Source organism: Macrobrachium rosenbergii, chromosome 29 (assembly GCF_040412425.1).
Source record: "Macrobrachium rosenbergii isolate ZJJX-2024 chromosome 29, ASM4041242v1, whole genome shotgun sequence".
Classification (NCBI taxonomy): domain Eukaryota; kingdom Metazoa; phylum Arthropoda; class Malacostraca; order Decapoda; family Palaemonidae; genus Macrobrachium; species Macrobrachium rosenbergii.
In genome coordinates this window covers 9194177-9216948 of record NC_089769.1, presented here as the reverse complement: position 1 = coordinate 9216948, position 22772 = coordinate 9194177, and the positions used below count along the sequence as shown (strand labels likewise).

The following is a 22772-nucleotide window of genomic DNA, read 5'->3' as shown; positions in this document are numbered from 1 at the left end:
AGCCATAAATACCGACTAATAAAGAATTCATGATAACTTGGAAATAACTTACACCCAAACCTACTTTATCTAATTTTACTAGAATTATAATTACTGAATATTTCATCTCTCATATGCTTAAGTGCTACTTGGCTGTAGCCTGCATATCACTAAAAAACAAATAAAGGAGGTAACCTGCACGCCATTACTGGGAAAACCAAGAATATTGAGTCAAAGGCTGAGGGACATCCCCTGAAATAAAAGTTACAGTAACTGGTGTACTGGGTGGGCAGAGAAGGTTTTATATTGCTATTTTACCAGTACAATAGTTACAGTAACCCCACTCTTCAGCTATCCTGGTTTATCTTATTGAAGGAGGCAGTTCCACTTAAAGATGGATAGACCATGGCAACAAATGGTTTCCATAGATCTTGTCCAGATTGCACCAAGGGCCTCAGAGTGAGGGTCACTAGTTTAGAAGGAAGAAAACAGAAACAATTTGGTTCTGCTGAGGTGACTCAGCTCAATGCAAACAAAGAACATTAATGCTTGTTGTAGCCATTCATAATTTTCACGCAATCAGGAGCAAGATTTTCCTTTAACTTTCTAGTCCTCCGTTTAGATATGCCAGCCTTTGGCATTTCTTTTTTTTATTATTTTTATATCTTCCAGCATAATCATAGAGTTATTAAAGCTGAATCAGGTTAAATGGATAGCCAAGGACATAATATGGCAATGAAAAATATGTGCATGTACTGTCATAGACTCAAGGACCTCTTGGTTGCGTAATTTGCTAAGCACTAATTTAAGTCTTCCAAACAGTCTGGGTTCTACTTCTACTAGTGTAGGGGTATTTCTGCACTCAGCTTCTTTGGATTTCAAAGGATTCCACGTGAAAAGCGTATGAAAAATGAAGAAATAGAGAATTTAGGGTTCTGTGTTTTTTACAAAACTTTACATATTTTTTTCTTACTATGTAAGTGAATTTTTTTATTTTTACTTTCAGTGTCCCATACTTTTGCAAATGTATGCATTTGCTTCTATTGATGCAGTAATTTGGTGTATCATCTATCTGCCCTTGAGAATACCAACATTTACATTCATTAGAAGTCTATCAAACAATCCTTACCTAAAACTTATCCTTATAAGTGACAACCACAATACTTCCTACAGAACGTCCAAGCTGAAGGAATGAAGATAACAAATAAAAAATCCCTTTAAAAATAATTTTTGACCTACGTTTACACAAACCACTGTCGTTATTGTATAACTTTGATATGTCAAATAGTTGTTAGGCCTATCCCTTCGTTCCTATTTAGCACACCCCCGGTGTCTTGATGTTAGCTCGTTCTGAATATTTACAATGACACAATATCACATATTATGTTTTAATGATAATACATATGATTAATCAAGAATTCATTTGAATCATGAGATTTTCCATATAATTTCCTATTTTTTCTTATAAACTAAAATACTGAAATCAAATAGCCAAGACTGTATTCATTTCCTGAGACCGTAAAAATACTAGAGCACGTCTAATGCTACATAACATTTAGCAGACTGAAAAAGCTGAGAGTCTGATCTACAAAACTGAGTTGAAGAATGTGTGTCACATCAAAATAAATCAAGGCAGAACAGTAAATGCTAAGTCCCGACAGTGTGTTCTCATGTTTTGACAGAAGAGCTTTTGTAAAGATGCGTTCTGGATAATATCCCAGCCGACTTTCCCTCCAAAAGTTGAGGGTTTCCAGTAGAGGTGGCTGCAAACTGGGTTGGAGAAGATGCTCTTTACAGTCCATGCCAAAGCCATGTTCATCATGGTCAGGCCTGATATGGAAGAGTCTGAGCTCTCCATTAGCAGTCCTGGGGAAGAGAATTTTGCAAACGAATTAACAATTTTTAATAGCGTGTTACAGACAAATCGCCTCTGATGCTGAAATTACTATACTCATTGCATAGCTCGACAGTTATGTTTATTCAGAGGGTTGTGATAATTCTTGTAATTGTCTCATTTTAAGAAAAACATTAAATCTAGTACCAGTTTAAGAACAACCCACACACACAATTCATACCTAGGCCTACCTTCATGTGCGTTCACTTACCAACGTAATATTCGACAGCATCAACGTCTCCGTACATCTCTTCCAAAACAGCAGCTGTTTCTTTCTCTCCTGTCAAGTCCTCAAAAGTGCTGAAGGGCCTCAGACCAAACTTTCTTCGGTAGGCATTGATTCCCTGGAATCTCATATCGCGGCTTGCCTTCAGAGCCTCCTTCAAGAAAGGGTACATGGATTCTCCGTGGTTACGTGCTGAAATCTGAGGGGGAATTATTATTACCATTGTTACATTCTTGTTGAATTAATACTTCGTTGCTTAATTATACTGAGCTTGATCCTGACGCCAAAAATATCACTAAAAGCAGTTTTTGTTGTTTCTACTTATGGAATTCCGTCTTACGAATGTTACTGCATCAGATGCTGTAAAATATATACTACATAAATACCCCTACAACTATGTATGTGTATAAATTTATGAAACAGCATAATGTCTGTCTATGTGAATGAAACACCATTTGCCTGTGTGACTGAAACAAAATCTTGAGTCGAAACTACTACAAATAAAATAGATTACGAGCACAATATACAAACTTTGCCCATGTCTAACATCGCAGTTGTAAAGCACTTGTAGAGAACTGATAGACTTTGTATATATATAAACATAATTATGTATTACTTTGTGCACCAGTATTTACCATCATAAGAATTACTAACGATGATATGCATAAAAAGAAAGACTAAATGCAAAGTGGTAATATATAACAACAACAAAAAAAAGAAAGAAGAAACTAGTCTCGTGAAATCAGTAAAATCTGCCTTTGCAACGACTCCAGAGAATTTTGCTATATTCTGCTTTTAGAATTGTGTCAAAATACTCTTGAAAATTTAACAAGTTCTCTTTACTGCCTAGTGCAGTTGCGGAATCTTCCGATCTCCAAATGTTTAAGCGAGGAGCAAATTCATTTCTGCTTTCTGCTGACGTCCCCTGAATTCAGGTGCATCGGTTTTATTTTCTGTTGCCTCATGTTTATCTATTTATCAGTTTTTCCAAAAAGTTGTCTCTCCCTGCAGGCTGATTTCCCTAAGGAGCCCTCTGTAGTTAACTTTCTGTTGACTCAGCTAACGATTTAAAAAAAGAAAGAAAGAAATATTTAGTCGACTTGCCTCTCCCGCGCGAGTTTTAAGAAGAGCCTCAATAAACTTGTCCATGCCTTCGTTGAACAATGGGTCTAGGGATGATGAATACTCCTTGACGGAATAATTGGCTTCGTTGATCTGCAAAAATAGTTTTCTGCAGTTCAAAATACAGGCCCAATTTTATATAAATATTAAAATCTAGTAGAGTATATAAAAATATAATTATCAATGCTCACACTGAACTGTTTAAAGAAATCTTTAAAACCCAACTGATATATACTGTTAATATAAATGGTGAACGAATGGATTCAGTTGATTTGTACAGGTATTTGGGACTATATATTATAACAGATGATGGCAAGATGAGAGATTGTGCAAAGCATGCAAGACAAGTAACGGGGATGTGCAGAACACTGGGAAGAAACTTGGAATTCCCACGGAAGTCAATGCGGGATTGTATGAAAGGACTGAGCCGACTCCCCTTTGTGAAGTGAAGTGTCGATTTTGAATGTAAATGAAAGAAAACGGATTGAAGTGTTGAGATGAACTTTTGCATAGCATATGTGGCATGATCAAAACTGAAATAGCACGAAATATAGAGAGAAAAATAGGTAAGAGGGTTAGGGGTCGATAAAAATATGGATCAGTTTGTCCTGAGATCATTGGTCATGTGTAAAAGAAGGGAGGATAATAGGTTGGTGAAAAGAGTATACACTCTGGAGGTGCTAGAATGGAGAAGAAGGGGAACGCCAATAAAGTTCTGGATAGATGACCCAACAAAAGACATTGGAGGGAGGGAACCTCAATATCCAGGAAGCACAAGAGAGCACACGAGATAGAAAGAAGTGAATGGTGGAGTATGTGACAAGCCTTCTCCGTATCTGTATGAATTAACTAAAGTTATGAAAGTTTTCGGCAAAAGGGGTTCATTCAAGACTCAGGAGTTAAAATATGAATAAGATGTGTTGTTTTTTCACCAGAGCCAATCCTTGTAAGGGAAATGGTTTAATGCTGAAAAAAGTACTTAAATATCTATATAAATGGACTTACTAGAAGATAATCAGCGACAAATGGATGCCAATCAAAAAGATGATTAAACTCTGCATGAATTCTATTATGGAACTGGAATCTCGTTCCATGGAGCAGCTCTGGGTTGAAAGAGAGGTCCAGTTTATACTGACTCAAATGCTGCACGAAGTCCACAAGGGTGATCTTGACCACTTCCCCTGAAATATTTTTGGTAACCGATTGGATTAGTCTTATACATCTGTGTGTGATCACATAAAAAACGCCCTCGCTCACTTGTTCTTTTATAAACGCAGAGCGGCTGTGAGTGTGTGATAAGTTAAGACTTAATCTTTCATCGCATGAAGAAATACTGAGATAAACGATCAAATTAAAGTAAGCAGGCTTCCACGTGCGAAATCAGACAGTTGCAGACTGCACGAAAAGTGAGGGTCTAAATACTGAAAAAACTTATAGATGGGTCTACTCTATTTTTCTCCCTCTAGTATCAGTACTTCTAGATAGTCTTGCCTTCCACTCAGCCAGGTATCGAGACCTACTCTTCCGTCTTAAACTTGAGCTCAGGTTAATTTATCTGCTGCATTTTTGTTAATTCATTGTGCTTCTGTTACTCACCACTGACGATCATGCGAGCCGTTTCATAAAGTCGTTGGTCATCCCAGTCTGAATGAACCTTCAGGAGTTCATCACACACTCTGTTGTGCTCTCGAAGCCAAATGGTAGCAAACACCTGTTGAGCAACAGACACGAAGACGTCAGGTCAAGAAACACCAAGTTGCCACTACATGCTTGTTTCTTTTATCTATATACTGCAGTTATATCTTTATTTACGTTGCACAGGGATCACTTACTGCAAAGCACACACTTTTGCAAAGCACAAGACAATTAATTTACAAATGCATAAGAAAAGTCCCAAGTGAATCATTCTTGATAACCTTTTAGAATGAAGATATATGTCCTTCTACTTTCCCCAATTCTATTTGAACTTATCTCTGCTAGGAAACTGCTTTGTTGCCTTCATGAGGGTCAAGCCTCATTTTTTTTTCCAGAAGTTTTTCCTTTTTCCTTTTAAGCCTCGACGAGAAATGAACATTAACTTAATCTTCACTTGTTTTTCAGGGTTCCATTACCTTCCCTAATCCTTTGTCAGCATTAGTCAAAGAAAAACAGTCATTTATAATTTACCCAGCCGTGAGTCGTAATGATTACTGCAAAAAGTGAGCAATAACGCAAACGAGTTGTTTAAAGGAATGGAAAGAAGTTATAAAAACTTCTAACTGGAATTTTTGTGGACTGTTGCAGCACAGGGAATCAAAGTCATGTGACCCAAGTTGTTCTTGGTTGAATGAGAATGAGCCTAAAGTGATGGACTTGTCTCATTAGCGCTGCAAGGTACTATCGCCCCCCCCCCCACCCCTTTTCTTTTACGAAGTGGGTCTACTACTGTTTTCCCGGTGCCATGAGAATGACCTGTTAAAATTCATTGCTTCAGAAAATATTTCTCTAAAATAGACCACGAATCCACTGTTGCTGGAGGGATAAAAGAAAAATCCAAATCTTGTTTTATCTTACACATAAGTAAAAATAACTTTTTGAGATTATCGTGGACTGGATTTAGATACTTGGTTTGAAGAACTGTAGATATGTAAAAAAAAAAAATAAATAAAAAAAAAAGAGGAGAAATCTGGGTTATAAGATGCTGCAGGACCTGCTTCAAACCATTGCCATTTTGATCAAGAAATTGATGTGGTCAAAACATCCTGTTTTAAATTTCTAAGAAAGAAAGAGGAGCTACCCTTCCTATGTTTACTTAAAGGTGGATACTACTCTTGTCTGATAACCAATATGCCTATAGTGTTTGTTTTGGAAGACCCCAGATCGCTCTGTTAAGTACTTACGAAAAGTCCTGGTGATGAGGAGAACATAGGGTCTGCCAGAGCAAATGTTTGGTTTTTGACCTGCTGAGATGTGCTCGTATCAGGCTCGTCTGACAAAATTGCTGGAAATTCTTCGCCATTCAAGATCTGAGAGAGAGAGAGAGAGAGGGGAAAAAAACATTATTTGAACATTAACTACAACACTGAAGAGAATACGTAGTAACCATTTCATCTAAAGGGACTGATTATTATTATTATTCAAAGGATGAACCCTATTCATATGGAAAAACCCACAGGGGCTTCCAAAGAATATATTGTCCATTAGAAAGAAGTAACAGAAGGCAATGGGAAATATAGAAAGAAAGAAGAGATCTCTTATTAAAAAAGAAAAAAATTAACAAGTAGGAAAAAAATATAAGTAAATTATTAAAATACAAGAAGAATAGTAATAGGGTAGTAAAGCAATGCATCTTCGCTTGAACTTTTGAAGTTCCGTCTGGACTTCTGATGAGGAAATAGGATACTTACTTGGCTGCGCAGTTTTCCACTGATTCCTGATCTCAGAGCCTGGCGATCTTTTTCTTCTGTACCATAGATATGAGAAGCGTCCATCTAAAAAATGAAAAATAAAATTTGAATTTACAATCTGTGAGGAATTTGAAGAACTGTAACACAGCAAAACAAAAAATAATTTCAGTAGCGGAAATCAATGTAACGCTGCTAAAAATGGAAGCTTGCTGAATAAAGAAAAATAAGATAACTCAGTCAAAGCCAATTGGAAATTTCATTACACAAAAGATTACAGAATAATATACAAAATAGGATTTTCAAATTTGATACAAGGAAGAGAATTTAACCTCTTATATGTAATGAGGATAAATAGTAGATGAACATGAAACTGCAGCAGTTGAGAAACAAATAAACTTATAATAAAAATCAGTCAAAGATGTGAAGAAACAGGCGTTAACGGATGATTTTGGCAGCATATACAGACGTGGAACCGGGACAGATCATAATACCAGGAAACTCTGCAGTGTGAACACCAAAGATGCTCCTGTAGAACTTGTAGCTCATGTCAGTAAATGGAACTGAAGCCGAACCAAGCTGGTGTTCGACTAGGGTTTCTAAGGCAGGTAATATCTTAAGTTACGGTAATTCCTATAAAGGACTTTCGTAGCTATTACTCAATTGCTCTTGGGTAAAGCTGTACCTTTAGTACCATGTGACTCAAGTTCTGTAGATTTCCACAGCTAACAGAATAAGTACTAACCTCACCAGTGCCTCTGAAGAGCTGGGGTCCAGTTCCTGGGCCTTGGACAAACTGACGTCCAAAGTGGAGAGCATAATACTGAAAGAGTAAGTTTGAGTTCTGAGGGTCCGGAATGAATTCTTTCCTTGCGAACAGTTTGTTCATCAGCACATCAATGTCAGGATACTCCTTGGGACCTGAAAATGCGTGGGCATTACTACTTCAAGCCAGTGTTGTTCGTGATTCTTACAAAAAATCAAGTAAAGCTAGGCACAAAGCAACATTATCATTGAAGGTTCTCGACCTTATCGTACAACTATGGCATTGTCTTACAGTTTTATCTTACAGGTCATGCATATCTTGCTTTACAAATTATCTATTGGCATATGCGTGGATACGTTAAGTTACAGTCACAGGTCTGTAACAAATTAAGTATCACGAAAACACAAGAATCCAAATACCAGATTACTATTCGTAAGTTCACGAAAGATGGTTCTGAATTCAGCCTCACCTTTGGTGCCCATGGGTGTAGGACAACGACTTGGAACTGGAGGGAGGCTCCGCGTGAAGAGACTTTTATTGTAAAAAACATTGCCAGTTATGAAAGTATGTTCGCTCTCAAACGCCGGCGGTGAATCAGTAAAATCACTCAGAGCTGCAAGAAAATGCATTGACTGTGGTGCTTTCACTTCAGATATCCCAGACGCACCACAACATTCTGCCTATTCATTCCAGTCTTACTATGCAAGAATTAGATGAATAGAAAATTTATCTGTCAGTTAAGACAAAATGAATCGTCTTTTGCTTCAACTTTGTTGAGCAAACCATAAATAAAAATTTTTATGGAGTGAAATGATAATACAAAGATACAGAAAAACACTTATTTTTGACAGATGTGTAACTTTTACATACTTACTTAAGTGCTTTACTGTCCCTTTCCTAAGATAGATCACTTAAGTACTCAATATCTAGGGCAGGCCTATATTTCATAAACTAGGAAATGATCTACATAAGTGCATTTTCTTTTCATTTAAAACTCGTAACGTTTAAAGTAAACTAATGGTGATTTATTTAGTATAAATAAAAACAAATTAAATAACGTTCATAAACACAAACTAGCTCTAAGAGAACACCCCGTCAGCTTTTTGCCAAGATCGACCTGTACATGAATAAGGCACACAAATGATGTAAACACAAAAAGGAAAAATATAAAGCATGACTAACACCCATTAAAAACTCGAAAGGAACAAAGACTTCTGAAAAACTTACAGGGGAGATAAAATCTCAAAGAAATCTACGGCAAAACTTACAAAGATAGAGCTGCGCGGAAAACTGGTCGCGCAGATCGTTGTTTCCGTTGATGAGATTCCACAGCCAGTCGTGAGAAGTCAATAAGCCGTAGGCGCTTGTGGCATCTGGTATCAAGTTGGAAAACAAAGTGCCGACCTCAGCTGAAATGCGAAAGGAAGACTAGTATGGGACTTACTGTTTTCTTTTATATTTTGTTCTTTTTCTAGGAACGTGTGTGTGTGTGTATTTTATCAGGGATGATGCACTTATCTCGCTACAAGATCATATATCGTTGCTGGACGTAAACAAAATAAGCCATGAGAGGCTCACTGAAGAACGCTTTCATACGCCATACAACGAAGACAACAGAGATGTATTAGTGCGTCCCCTCTAGAACAGTTGTGCAATGGTTCGAATTCTGAAATATACAGTTCTGATCAATGCCGTGAAAGTCTTTCATAAGAATGGAAACATACTCTCACAGATGACCGATTGTAATGACTAGAAACAGGGAAATGAGAAGTATTTGGTAATCAAGGTTCGTTCACCTAACGATCTTGGTAGAACTGAATCTTAGAACTTTGATAAGTGATACCAATTTCTGAATTCATTGTGGTAGTGTTTATTAATATTCCTGTTTATGGTGTACAACATGTCAAGCATTCAACATGAATGTAAGGAACCAACACTCAATATGCAAGAATTATTAAACAGGAAATATTTGATGACTGAGGAATATAGGCAGGTTTATATTAACAGACGAAAGGAAAAATTAGGAATACTTTAAAATGGTTTGAATATCTTGCAAACACTCGAGTGCCTGTGGTCTACACATATTTTTCACCCCGACGTCACCAGTAAAATATTAACGCAACAAAGACCCCAGTTTCTTTTTACGTTAATTCTTTCCATTTTACCTAAAACTGCCTCACGATGATACATTTATTAAGTTCAAATGTACACACTTACAAATTTTCTTGTATAATGGATTAAATATTCTTTATCACTTACGTTCAGCGGAACACAAAGCTTCACTCTTCTACTGATGCTACACTGACTCTGCGTTGTATTTAAACGACGCAGAGTCGGTGTATTTAAACAAATATTTTCAAATCCACCTCTATAGATAAAATTCCTTGCATTTCTCCTGCTTAGTTCTAAGCCCTATTATTTTCTAAGTGATAGTAACTTATTGACAATGCCCATGCAAGAATATTATTTTTGGAATAGTTCACCTCTTCATTAACAACACCGCCTTGTATCGTTTTCTATTATGAAGACAACACAGAAAATGAGAATTTAATGGTTCCATTTGGAGCATTGCAAAGGATTTTTTATTTTGCTTGTACTATACGAACTGATATGCAAGAAGCTGGTAAATGTTTACCATTCACTGTAGCACTTAAATGGTTAACAGTGATGAATTTTTGTTTTAATGGCGTATTTTCATACATTTAAAGCCAATCCGACGCTAAACTTGGTCTGAAATACAATATTTTTGTTTGGGCAAACAACAATTTGAAAAAATTTCACAAACAAACAAACAAACACACACACATACACAAAATCGGTAGAAGATACAGGGATACATCCTAATCTTACCTTACGTTACCTGGCGAGAGGAGCTTTGCCCCCGTGAACCCTGCTTAACTATACAAAAAAAAAATGCACAAGAAATTTGTACTAACAGTGCGTTTATGAACAATGTCATATTCAGTTATTTGACTGCTTTCATATTTTGAGCATGTAACCTTCTTTGTATTTATTAATAAATGTTGCTAAAATTTCTGTAAATTGTAGTTAGTTGGTTGTAGTGGGTTGCAACCCACTAATGCAATGCACAGAAATAAATGTTTAAGTCAACAGAGGTACAATGGATTTTAACAGAGTATGCATATCGATCATTCCTACCCAGAAATATGCTAGTGAGACAAGTTTCAATTATAGACCATATTAGAAGCATATGATACATGAAACATGTTAAGCGATGTCAGGAATACATGATCGATGATGCAGTTAGACAGAAAAAGTAAACTATGCTGGGGGAAACAAAATTGAAAAAGGTTAAATGAAGAAGGAGGAATAAAATGAGTAGACAGAAGGGCTAATTTGGGGAAACAAAATTGAAAAGGAAGAGTGCAGTAAAATGACCACTCAATAAAAGAAAAACTGAGTTACAAAAATAGAAGAATGCATAGCTGATTGACGCGTCTTACAACAAAAACCCACACTGGACCAGAGAGAGAGAGAGAGAGAGAGAGAGAGAGAGAGAGAGAGAGAGAGAGAGAGAGAGAGAGAGAGAGAGAGAGAGGGTTAATTAGTGATAACAGTCGTCCATCACTTTGGAAAATAAGTTAGAGAAATCCAGTTAGAGAATCATAGTCCCATTACAACTTACGTATAGTACATCTCGATCCATAATATCCGGTACCGACGCAATCACATGTGTAGTCACTGAATTTATCTGACACGCAGACTCCTAGGTTCTGGCATGGGTAGTCACAGCATGGGTCATAACCTGAAAAATAAATTTTAGGAAATAGATAAGTAAAAATACGCACCCTATACATACAAATGAATCGGGAATACAGTGACGAACATTGATGTTTGGTATAGTAATGTTTGGGAGTATAAAAATGTTGTTTTCATTCAAAGTTTTTGTAACAGAAGTGAAGTGTAGGTTAGAATCTGGGAGCCGAGAGGGGACTAATGAACAAAAATTGCAGATATTAGAGAAAAACGTTCAAAACATTTGCATGAGGAAGTTGAGCGAATGTGAAATAAAGTAAGGTTAAGAACAATGATAATATGAATGGTGGAAGAATGGACACTCGATTTTTAAAGGTATCTGAGAATAAATACAGTTGGTGGTACCTTGATCAAGCCGCCAACCACCCGTTGAGGTATTATCACTAGGGAAAATAGGTCCCTTCTGAAATTGGCTAGACAATCTGACGTGGGACACGTTACCCAGCTACTACAATTTCCCTTTGCCCACACATACACCGAATGGTCAGGCATATTCTCTACGCATTCTTTAGTTTTCTCCGTAAGCCTTTTTTTCTTTACTATCCTTATCAAAATTCCCTGCCAACGGGTTATAAAATTCAAAATCAGTTACTGACAAATCAAAAAACGGTTCCAAGCCTAGAGAAAAGTGTGGGTTGAGCTTGTTAACATGGGCATGTGAACCTTGTAAAAATGGATAAAGGGGAGGCACTGTAATGTGATTACAAAGGAATAAGAGCACTTGAGTGTTAAAAAGAATAATGAGAAAACGTGTTGGAGGACGGCTGAGGAAAACTGCTAAAATTGGTAACTGTCAGTCTGGCTGCATGCCAGAGAGATCAACAACAAAAGCAGTCTTTATAGTGAAACGGCTGCAGCAAAAGTACCAAGCACAGTAGAGATGACACCATATACATGGTGATGCTATTCTGCCATAACACTAGATCTAGAGTGAAAATAGCAGCAGGTCAATCGGAAGAATCTGAGATAAATGTTTGTGTCCATCAAGGATCAGCACTGGGCCCTTTGCTTTTATCAAAATAATGGAGGAAGCTTCAAAGGGGTGGAGAAAAGAGAGTCGCTGGGAGCCGTTTTATGCAGATGCCTGAAATGTATTGCACGACCAAACGGAAGCGAGAGAAGAATTGAGACCCTGCTGTGATACACTGGCAGGTCTTTAAGGAGGTAAATTATCTCTATTACCTAGAGGGCACACACTAAACAGTGAAGCAGGAGCTGAGAGAGTACTTAGAAAGAGAACAGCTGTAGTACTGAAGAAAACTGTATAATTTGGAAGTGTCAGGAATGGGAGGTGAAAGGAAGATCAACAAATAACCTGATATGCAGAATGAAAGGAAGGGTCTCAGTATACAAGAGGTGCAAGACTGAATGCAAGTTAGAAGCGAATGTCAGTGTCTGTTTATAGGGAGCTGGATACGGTGCTGATGAACCTTCTGTGTAAGGTGTTTGAAACAGATGTTGATGTGGAAGTGTACTCCAAAGAGGTTTGTCAGGACTCAGTGGGTAAAGTAGGAATGTGGAATTGATCTTTGTATTGTTTTTTTTATATGAAACCAGCCTCTGTTTATACATACACACACACACACATACACACACACATATATACACACACACACACACATAACATACACACATATATATATATATATATATATATATATATATATATATATATATATATATATATATATATATATACATGAATCCGTAAAACGTTCACTCATCATCTGTTTGGGCGTGGGTGGCTTAATATTTCACCAACTGCTTTAACAAGTGAAATTATGAATTATGGTTTTTTCAAATACCAATCCTAAAAAAATGTGGCATTAGCTACAAGATATCATTAAAACTATCAAACGTAAACTTAAATTTATGTGATGGAAGGTTTCTTGACGGAAGTCAGAGAATACCAGACCTTGGATGGAATGACGCCAGTTACCAGCATACGGTGGCGGTGCACTTGATAGAAGCAGGAAGGAAAGAGAGCTAACATAGCGTTGAATGTTTCATGTGGTCAGTCGTATGGACATCCTAATTTAACAATCAAGTCGTTGTGTAAAAGTCATGCTATACACGGTATTTAAATGTAAAGACTTACACAAGCGGTATTAACTCGGTATGTACCCACCTTTGTCAAAGTCCAGGGTAAACTCATGTTAATAAAGTAGACGGCCGCACTAAGATATCGTTTATTAATATATTTTGACGACCACACAATACAGAAATAGGTGTACATAATACTTTGATCCCACAGGGGCTGGTACTAAACATGGCGTCCCAAAGAGCTTCCGCCATGTTTAGTACTAGCACCTTTGACAAAGGTGGATGCATACCGGGTTAAAACCTGCACAGACTCTTAGCTCACTCCTCAAAGTTTCATTAAGTTCAACTATTATTCAACAATTCAGTGGAATGTGGACATGTTAGCATTCCACAGTCATTTAAAACTGTGGACTTTACTCTGCAGATGGACAGGATATGAGATCGATAACATTTCCCGGTGACTAAAAAAGCTACACCAAATAAGTCATTAAAATGTGATCTCAACGTTGACTTTCTTACTGAATGATGTTACGTACTTTGTCTGTCTTTCATCTCTTGCATTTCTTATTGCTATGGCGATTGTATCTCTTTTCTAAAAATATTAAACTATATTCCATCAGAGAGCGGTGACATAGCAAATCTGGCAAAGCTATTTGGTATACTAAATCTCATGCCTATGGTATGACAAGTTCTTTCAGGTCAACGGCTTTCGAAGCGTTAGTACAATAGTTGAGTAGGTACAGTGGGTTTCTTTACAACGGCTCTAAGATGAACCACATGATTCAGTTTTGCTCGAATGTATGATATTTAGGCCAAAGGGCCAAGCACTGGGACCTATGAGGTTATTCAGCGCTGAAACTGAAATTGACAGTAAAAGGTTTGAAAGGTGAACAGGAGTAAAACCTCGCAGATGCACTAAGAATCAATTGTTAGGAGAGGGTGGAAAGTAAGTGGAAGAAAGAGAATATGAAAGAGGTACAGTAAAAGAAAAGAAAGGGGTTGCAGCTAAGGGTTAATGACACGCTACAAAAACCTTAAGTAATGCCTATAGTGTCCCGCACGAGGAGCACTGACGGCACTAGCCCCCTACGGAGGGGTTTTGTTCGAGCACGGTGTCTTGCTTTTTTTTTTTTAAGCAGCCAGTTATGTCAGTATTTTTCTTTAATTTATAATTTTTATATTTGCTTTACCCTATTTATACATAACGTATGAGTTATTATTCCACCGAACATCAGTTTTTACGGTTGATGATTTCATTTTATGACCTATCATTCTTCCATTCCTAAACTGCAGACTTTTTATATTATAATTGTGCTGAATTTTTCCTTTTTAATTTTTCTCCGGTTTGTACTGTCGCGAAAATTTGAATTATAGAGAGAATCTGAGTCTTCTACCATTTGAATCAATGCTATTTCAGAACTACCCATAAACAATATAATCAGGACAGTCTACGAAAACACGACACAAAAAATGTACACACATGATCCATGTATCTGTATACTTATGCCTTCCTTCATCTATTTATACATGATGAACACTCCATAGAACTAGTACACGAATTTCAGGAATAACTCACCCGATAATTCTGATGCTTCTTCTGTCAAAATTACATTGACGAAACGATAGCTCGTACTCAACACAAGAACTGCCACGGATGAAGAGAGAATGGCGGTCCACACTTTTGCCTGAAAGAAAACAGTTAATTAGGAATTTGGTAACTTACTTGAATTTATATATATATATATATATATATATATATATATATATATATATATATATATATATATATATATATATATATATTTGTCACTACATCACACGAAACATTTATACTAGTCGATATAAAGCCATAAACACCTCAATATCAAATTACGCCCAGAAGCAATTAAATATAATCAGAGATGACAGGGTTATCCATAACTATGCATAATCATACATTCACGTTCATAATTGGTTACTACTACTATTATTACTTAAATGTTAACTATAACACCCTGAAAACTGACAAATTACCAAAGACGAGAAGAGTTCTTTATTACAAATTTAAGTGAATCACTTGCAGAAAAAGTTACAGCTGAATTAAAACATCAATTCAAAATTAAACGAATCAGTCTAGTGATAACAAGCCCAACTGCCGAAAGTTTATACGGAATCATAGACATCCATGCGTTCTCGGGTTTAAGAAAACAAAAATCCTACTCATTTCATGGAATCTTCAGTCTCTCGTCGCAATGTTTTACGGCCAAAGGACTAACGCGAAGCGCAAGATTATTTTAACAACATTATGTACAAAAAGATCAAGCTAGTACCAGCATATCTTCCTTTATAAAGTAGCACCTTAATGCATTGTCACCTAGTCTCATAAATGTAACAACGCTGCACCAAGGTTTCAGATGAGATCTCGCGGCAAACCTACGTCTAGTTTGGATTCATATCTTATCTCGCGGGAAAAACTCGCTTCCGTCAGAGGACTCCGGCACTTCTGGCTTTGAAGCTGTTTTGTCACGCTTTCTCGAGATGGTTCGGAGCTGCAGCTGACAGCGAACAAAATCTATGGAAACTTGGCCTTTTTTTTTCGTTTATTAATTCCTCTGACAACAATAGCATTCTCCACACAAGTTCACTTTCTGTTGAAAAATATTCCTCCTCTGTATATGCATTTATTTCAACCTGTCTCTGTTATGCCTAACTGTCTACATCACTAAAGATTCATAAATATCACGATGATTACCATTCTATTCACATGAATCCTCCCTCTCTTTGTCTCTCGAGTCAAAAATTTACACCACTAATATTTTAAAATGTTAATAAAAAAAAGAGTACGAAATAATGACCTTATTTCTTTGGGCGTGTGTCTCACTGATGAAACTGAGCTGACCTTGTTAACTCTACTCGTAAAACATTCAGTAGCATGAAGTTTTTTTTTTTTTTCTTAACTGATAGGTAAGATGGGTGAAAGAAGAATGAGGGCAGTTAACTAGCTAACCATGGTAGGGAATAGTTTAGAAAGTTAACTATTAGTCAGAGTAGTGTAAAGTGTGGTTTGGCCACAATTTTATTTAGATAAAGGTACAATTTTTCTTACTATGGCCTTTATATTAACATATTACAAAAATGATTTTGCATTATACTGACATAGTGAATTGTACAGATTATATATTTTACATTTTATTTCTTAATAGTATAATTCTATTCAGATAAAGTTGCAATTTTTCTTATTTTAACCTTAATATTAACCGTTATAATAATGATTTTGCAATATATTTACATAGTAAAGTCTATAATTAATGTTTTTCAAGACTATAGTAAGATTTTGAGGGTCCAGATGAATATAGTAGTTTTAACCTTAATATTAAGTTATAATAATGATTTTGCAAGGGTCATAATTTATGTTTTTCAGATGAGTATATAATGGTTGAGGGTCATCAGATGAATATACGAAGATACTCTTCTCCACAGATATTTTAACCTTAATATTAACTGTTATAATAATGATTTTGCAATATATTTACGTAGTAAATTCCATAATTTATGTTTTTCACGAGACATGTCCTAGTACTATAATGGTTGAGGTTCATCAGATGAATATACGAAGATACTCTTCTCCACCAACTGTGGTCTGTGTTGTTTGGGGAGTTTCTCTCTTGTTTCCATTTCCTTCGTTAGTTCTCCATTGTATTGGACTAGTTTACTCCATATTTTGGTTGCCTGTCTATACATTCTCTGGTCAATTGGTTATACTTTGTATTTTTTGTGTATTTGTTCTATATTCAGATCATCATCTTCTTGACTGTTTCTCACTGCGGACCTTAGTATCTTATTTTGGAATTTTTGTGATGCCCTTATATTGGAAGTCGATGCTAAACACGCGGGTAGTGGTGGATATTCCATTATTGGTCTTATTATACTTTTATAGAAATGGATTTTAATATTTGAGTTCATATTCCTAAACCTTTTCAGCTTTGTATTTTGTGTTCTTGCTATTCTTAGCCTTTCTCTTACATGTCGTGATATTCCTCTCTGTCCGAATTGCATTCCTAGTATTCTTGTGCTTTTAGTAAAATTCACTGGTTGTTGATCTAACATTATTTGTGCAGGTTTGTATGCAGATACTGATACTAGTTGGAATTTAGATTTATTTGTTTTTATCTTCCACTTCTTTTCGAATTGATTTATTCTTCCAAAGAAATTTGCATTATATAACATATATATATGGAGAAGACCCTGACATAATACTAATCAAGGAACATGGTATGAAACGAAATGAAACTAGGAAAATGTTTGGGTATAATACATACATGCAAAACTTTGCTGACGAACCTTTTGCAGGAGTAGCAATAGCAATCAAGATTAATATTAGACGTAAAATAATAGATGACTTCCAAGGCGACTTTTTAGCAGTCCAAATTCAAACTAACAAAGGACCAATAGAGATCGCTACAGCTTACAAGCCGCCAAGAAGACATTATTACCCACTTCCAGATGTAATGAAGTTAAGGAAAGAACCAACACGTCTCATTGCGGATCTAAATGCCAGACACCGCTATTTGGATGGATACAGGCAATTTAATTACACAGGTAAAGAAACAGTCAGATTAATAAACAAATAGTATATCATACATTTAGGACCTGATTTTGATATTTTCGGAGCAAATAACTGAAAAGGGAAGCCAGATATAATATTAGGAAATAACAAATTTCACCTCAATATTGCCATTACAAAAGGACCAGCAACCTCCTCCGATCATATCCAATAGTAATTACATAGTCAACAAATCCAAAAATGATTCCATCCTTAGAAAAGCCAAATGTAAGAAGAGCAAGTTGGGAAAGGTTCAGGAATTAACAAGCTTATAATTCAAAATTTACCAGACACTGCATTTTTTAAAAATTAAAAGAGATATACAACTGGGCTCTCTCAATGGGATATTTTCCAGTTCTATTCAAGAATGCAATGATGATTTTGATACTCAAACCAGGAAAAGATGCGTGTCAGGTAGAGAATTATAGACCCATAGCATTACTAGTAGTACCTGGTAAAATATTGGAAAAAGTAATTAACAACAGATCAGTGTTGTTCCTAGAAGGTAATCAGTTACACAATAAAAATCAATATGGATTTAGAAAAGGCAGAGAACCCAAATTGTAATAGCAACAATATATGAAAGCATTTCACTATCACAAAGAAGAACGTACCTATGCAACCCAGTGTGTAGAGATATAACCAAGGCATTTGCCAAAGTATGGATACATGGACTTCATTACAAAGTATTACATCTCAACCTTCCAGGCATTTTTGAGAAAATACCATGCAACTTCATTAAAGATCGAACAGCAGCAATTAAGTCACAGAATTACGTAGGAAACCCATTCCCGTTACTAAGTGGAGTCCCACAAGGATCTGTACTAAGTCCAGCATTGTTCATTTTATATACATCAGATGTGACTTCACCACCAGAGCACTGTACTGATGTCTGCTTTGCAGATGATATCACTCAAATAGTTATACACCCAGAAAAACGTACAAGAAGGGACCCAACCTTGAGAAGACAAGTAGCATGAAGTTTGAATAGTTAGAATGTACTCTTAACTTCTTTATTTTTATGTCAGAACCCGAATGAGAAATAAATGAGGAAGTCTTTCCAACACTGGTGGGATTCGAGCCTTTCTTTTTGGCATGGTAGGTTACTATATCCTCACCCTTTGCTGTTTTGCATGGGCTCGAATCTCATCGGAGAGTTATCAGTTTCTGCCATTTCACATTAGATTTTATGGGTTGCAGTGTTAAGATTATCCAAAAAGTGTAAAGAAATATAAAAGTGGGCAGGTAACTCTGCTATTAACAAGGCATGTGACCAGTAAATTCTATATTCACACTGCCCTAGTACTGCTGTAGCCCTCATTCACACTTAACTGGCATCAAGAATAAGAGAAAAAGTCCCTTTGACTTAGGTACCACATCGGAAAGTGTATTTTCAGGCAATTTTGTGATTTCCAGTACAGCTACAACTGTTTGTTATCATCATCATCATTATGGCGACCATACCGTTAAGAAAACATTAATAAACAAACAGCATTGTTGCAAATTCTCAAGCAGAATCGCCTGGTCAAAGGACGTGTTAAATACGTCCACTAAAATGCGCACCCAAGATATGCTCAGTAAGATTTACAAAAAACACATCCGGATAAATTTTGACAATTTTATCCTCATAGGTTCGCATCAGATCGTAATGAGGAATGGAAACACGTCAGATATATCCTCAACCGATTTTCGCAAATCGATAGACGTATGTGGAAGTAACTGACGTCATTATACATGCATACACACACATATACATATATAAATAGATAGATACATAGATAGATAGATGGATAATAGAACATTCTTGCTTTGAGTCCCAGTTGCCGCGCAGTGTCTGACAGCTCGAGGATCGCTTACGACTCTGCAATTCAACACCGCATGACGTTTTTGTTGCTTCGCGAACCATAAACAGTTTCCTCATTCAGGAACACGATGGTAATGAAGACTGCTTCTTGTTTAAAACATCTGTGCCCATGAAAACGCTTTCAATGTTTCAGATGGTACGATACCGTTACGTACAGTTTCCAACAAATTGTTGGTGTTCTTGACCTGTAGACAATGGTGTAGTCTGTATTGCGTCATTGACCTTCGACTATGGGACGCTGTTCTCAGATATATAAAATTCACATTCGGACGTTGTAAAAAGTTCATTCCAGCGTAGCCGCGTTGTTAATGTACTGTGAATACAACATTTAAAGGAAAGCAGGGCACAAACAACATTAGCTCAGAATGGGGAATAATATACAGTAACAGGATATGCCCCGCACTTTTCTACAATTCGTTTTCTCTATCTAAGCTAGTGGCTTCCTTTCAGTCACCCCCTAACTAGCTCTGTTCTGTCCCATCCAGTCTTAAGATCATGTAGAGTTCTCAATCTTTTGTCTCGAACCGGTTAGACCAGAGACGTTTCGCTTCTGGTCGGACTGTTTCACAAGAGATCACTGTTAACGATTCTGCACGACAGGCCGTCCTGGTGCAACACGGTTTGGGTTCAAAGTAGCCAGTAGGTTTGCAGTTGACAGATTTCCCATTTTAGATAACACTGCATAGTGTATATTGTTATTCAAGAACAAACAGACAGGTTGTGGTGTAGATTAACTTTTTTATCGAGTCCAAACAGTTTTTGCTTTGCACAAATCGTAACTCCAAGGAAACAAACAAGTGAATAAAATAAACTAATTGATGATAGCAAATTAACAGGGCTGGAATATCGGTAATGTTTCTTAATATTTTGGTAATAAAATGCGAACAATAGGACATTTATCGCTTGATAGCTTCGAAATAATTATAGTACTAACAAAATTCCAGTTCCCAATCATCTGGAAAACTAGTCATTCAAACTTCTTCTGGCGTTACATTAAAACAAATTAGACACGAGTATGCAAAACCTCGAGATCAAAATAGTGAACCTTTTTGAAAAATGTTTGTCGTCTCACCATACATTTCAGTCTATTTTTTTTATTTCAAAAAAATATTTTGGCTGATTTGAACAAAATCACTCATTTCCGAAAAGCAATTTTTACATTTCTAACTTTAACAATCCAACTCGTCAAATAAATATTACCCAATTGTGGCACTTTCCTTATTATTCTCTCTGTCAATTCTGCAGCTCCACCCACACAATGCACAAAGAAATTAATTTTCTACCAAATAATTTTCACTCAGAAAAAAAAACAAAGAAAAAAGGCAATTCGTATTATGTAAGAAAAGCTGAACTAAAGTGTAGGAAAAGACGACTATTTTCAGTTCTTCGTTCACACTTATAAGCTGCTTCATATAATTTAAACACTGCATATTCTTCCACACACATTATTCTCCAACGAATATAACACGGTGAACTTTTCCACACAAGCAATGTCACCTACAAATGCCTTTTCTCTATTACTCACACAGCCACCTGCAGCTCACATTTTCATCTAAACAAGCTCTTAAATGTAACTGATGCCACCCACAACTCATACGTTAACTCGGAATGTTTTTTTTTTCTTTCCTCTGTTCGTGTTATCTTCGCATAAATCCAAACCTTTCACCCCAGCATTACGGAGCTAGGCCTATTCTTCCAGTGTAGTGTAAATTTTTATTTTTCTTACCTATCAAATGGTTGTTTCTTCACAGTGCATGTGAGGAATAATATTCATCTATTTAACGTTATATCCATATTAGACTCTTCAAATAGGTACAACTTGTCCATGTAGACAAAATACTGAGTGATTCATTAATGCTTGGTATCATGACCTGATACTAGAACCGCTGTTATTATGGTTTAATAATTTATTACATCCCCATTTGATTTTCTTGTCTCAAAAATCAAATCTTATCTGAACAAACCATTCACAATACGCCACATTTTGGTGGACTTTACACACTACCTCATTAACGAAGCTTTTCTATTTTAGCCGAAAAATTTTACTAAGCGATTACTCCACACCCACGATTTCGTAAAAAACAGTTAATAAGTTTAGTTACCCTAGGCCCTATTATGTCAACAGTTATAACGAAAATCTACAGTGGAATAAACTCTGAAAGCATATATCAGCATACAATTTAAAAGGTTAATAACATGAAAATGCTAAGGTAAATATAAGAACTTGAACGTCACGATCTATTCAACCTCTCCATTCTTACTTCCTTGCCGGTCATCAGGTGACCTTTTAGAAGACTCGCCCATTATTCCGAAACCGCAAAACGGAGGTCACATCATAGTTACTCAACCGCAACAAGAGAAGAAATCCGACACAAACACACTGGCAGCTAGTGGTTCACTGAGACCTGAATTCAACCGAGAGCTGAGGTCGGACTCTGAGTGAAAGACTAGAAACTAGTGAATGGATTTGCAACACACTGGTCGTCGCTCGCTGGCCGAGCTGCGGTTAGCTACGTGCTGGAGTTGCCAAGTGTTATAATTCAGTCTGTGTTAGGAAAATGAACAGCCGATGTAGGCGCATCGTTTATTGCTGGGCGTTTCTTTTTTTTTCTGTGAGTGAAGTCATGAGCATTATAAACTTTAATCTTGTATTAATATTCAATAAAAGACAAAATAAAGAAGCCACAGAAAAGGAATTCTAGCAAGGGGGCATTTTGCAGAAATTGTGGCAAATGCTAGCAGCTGCTACGGATACGATGCGCTCATAATCATGGTATATATATTTTTTTATTCATTCACTGAATACAGTATCTGTTTGTTTCTATCATACTTGCGTATTCAGTCGGGCAAATATCTGGAGACCAATTTGTTCTGACTGGAGAACAACAAACCAGAATAATGCGGTTTCAAGAGAGAGAGAGAGAGAGAGAGAGAGAGAGAGAGAGAGAGAGAGAGATGGGACAAAAGTGAGATCTCTCAGAGCGCGAGAAAAAGTTTTTCACTGCTCAAATAAATGGTTGAACATGCCATAAATCAAAACCCCATCCCACTGCAATGTAGATGAGGGGAATAAATGATAAAACTCGGTCATAATCTCGGAAAATCAGTTACATAATTTGTTCCGATCTTGATTGCA

At 36.5% G+C, this 22772-nt stretch overlaps 1 protein-coding gene across 1 annotated transcript; it reads right to left on the bottom strand.

Annotated features, from left to right (window-relative positions):
- Positions 1 to 1355: 1355 nt before the first annotated feature.
- On the bottom strand, positions 1356 to 22119 carry LOC136854583 (prostaglandin G/H synthase 1-like). The gene is made up of 13 exons (XM_067130966.1): positions 21898 to 22119; positions 14767 to 14875; positions 11017 to 11136; positions 8639 to 8779; positions 7840 to 7983; positions 7350 to 7525; positions 6608 to 6691; positions 6101 to 6226; positions 4818 to 4932; positions 4227 to 4402; positions 3204 to 3314; positions 2085 to 2298; positions 1356 to 1845 (listed from the first exon to the last, which is right to left on the bottom strand). Exons 1-13 carry the CDS (start codon positions 21910 to 21912, stop codon positions 1607 to 1609), a joined length of 1770 nt encoding a protein of 589 aa, XP_066987067.1. The 5' UTR covers positions 21913 to 22119; the 3' UTR covers positions 1356 to 1606.
- Between the last annotated feature and the right edge of the window lie 653 nt (positions 22120 to 22772).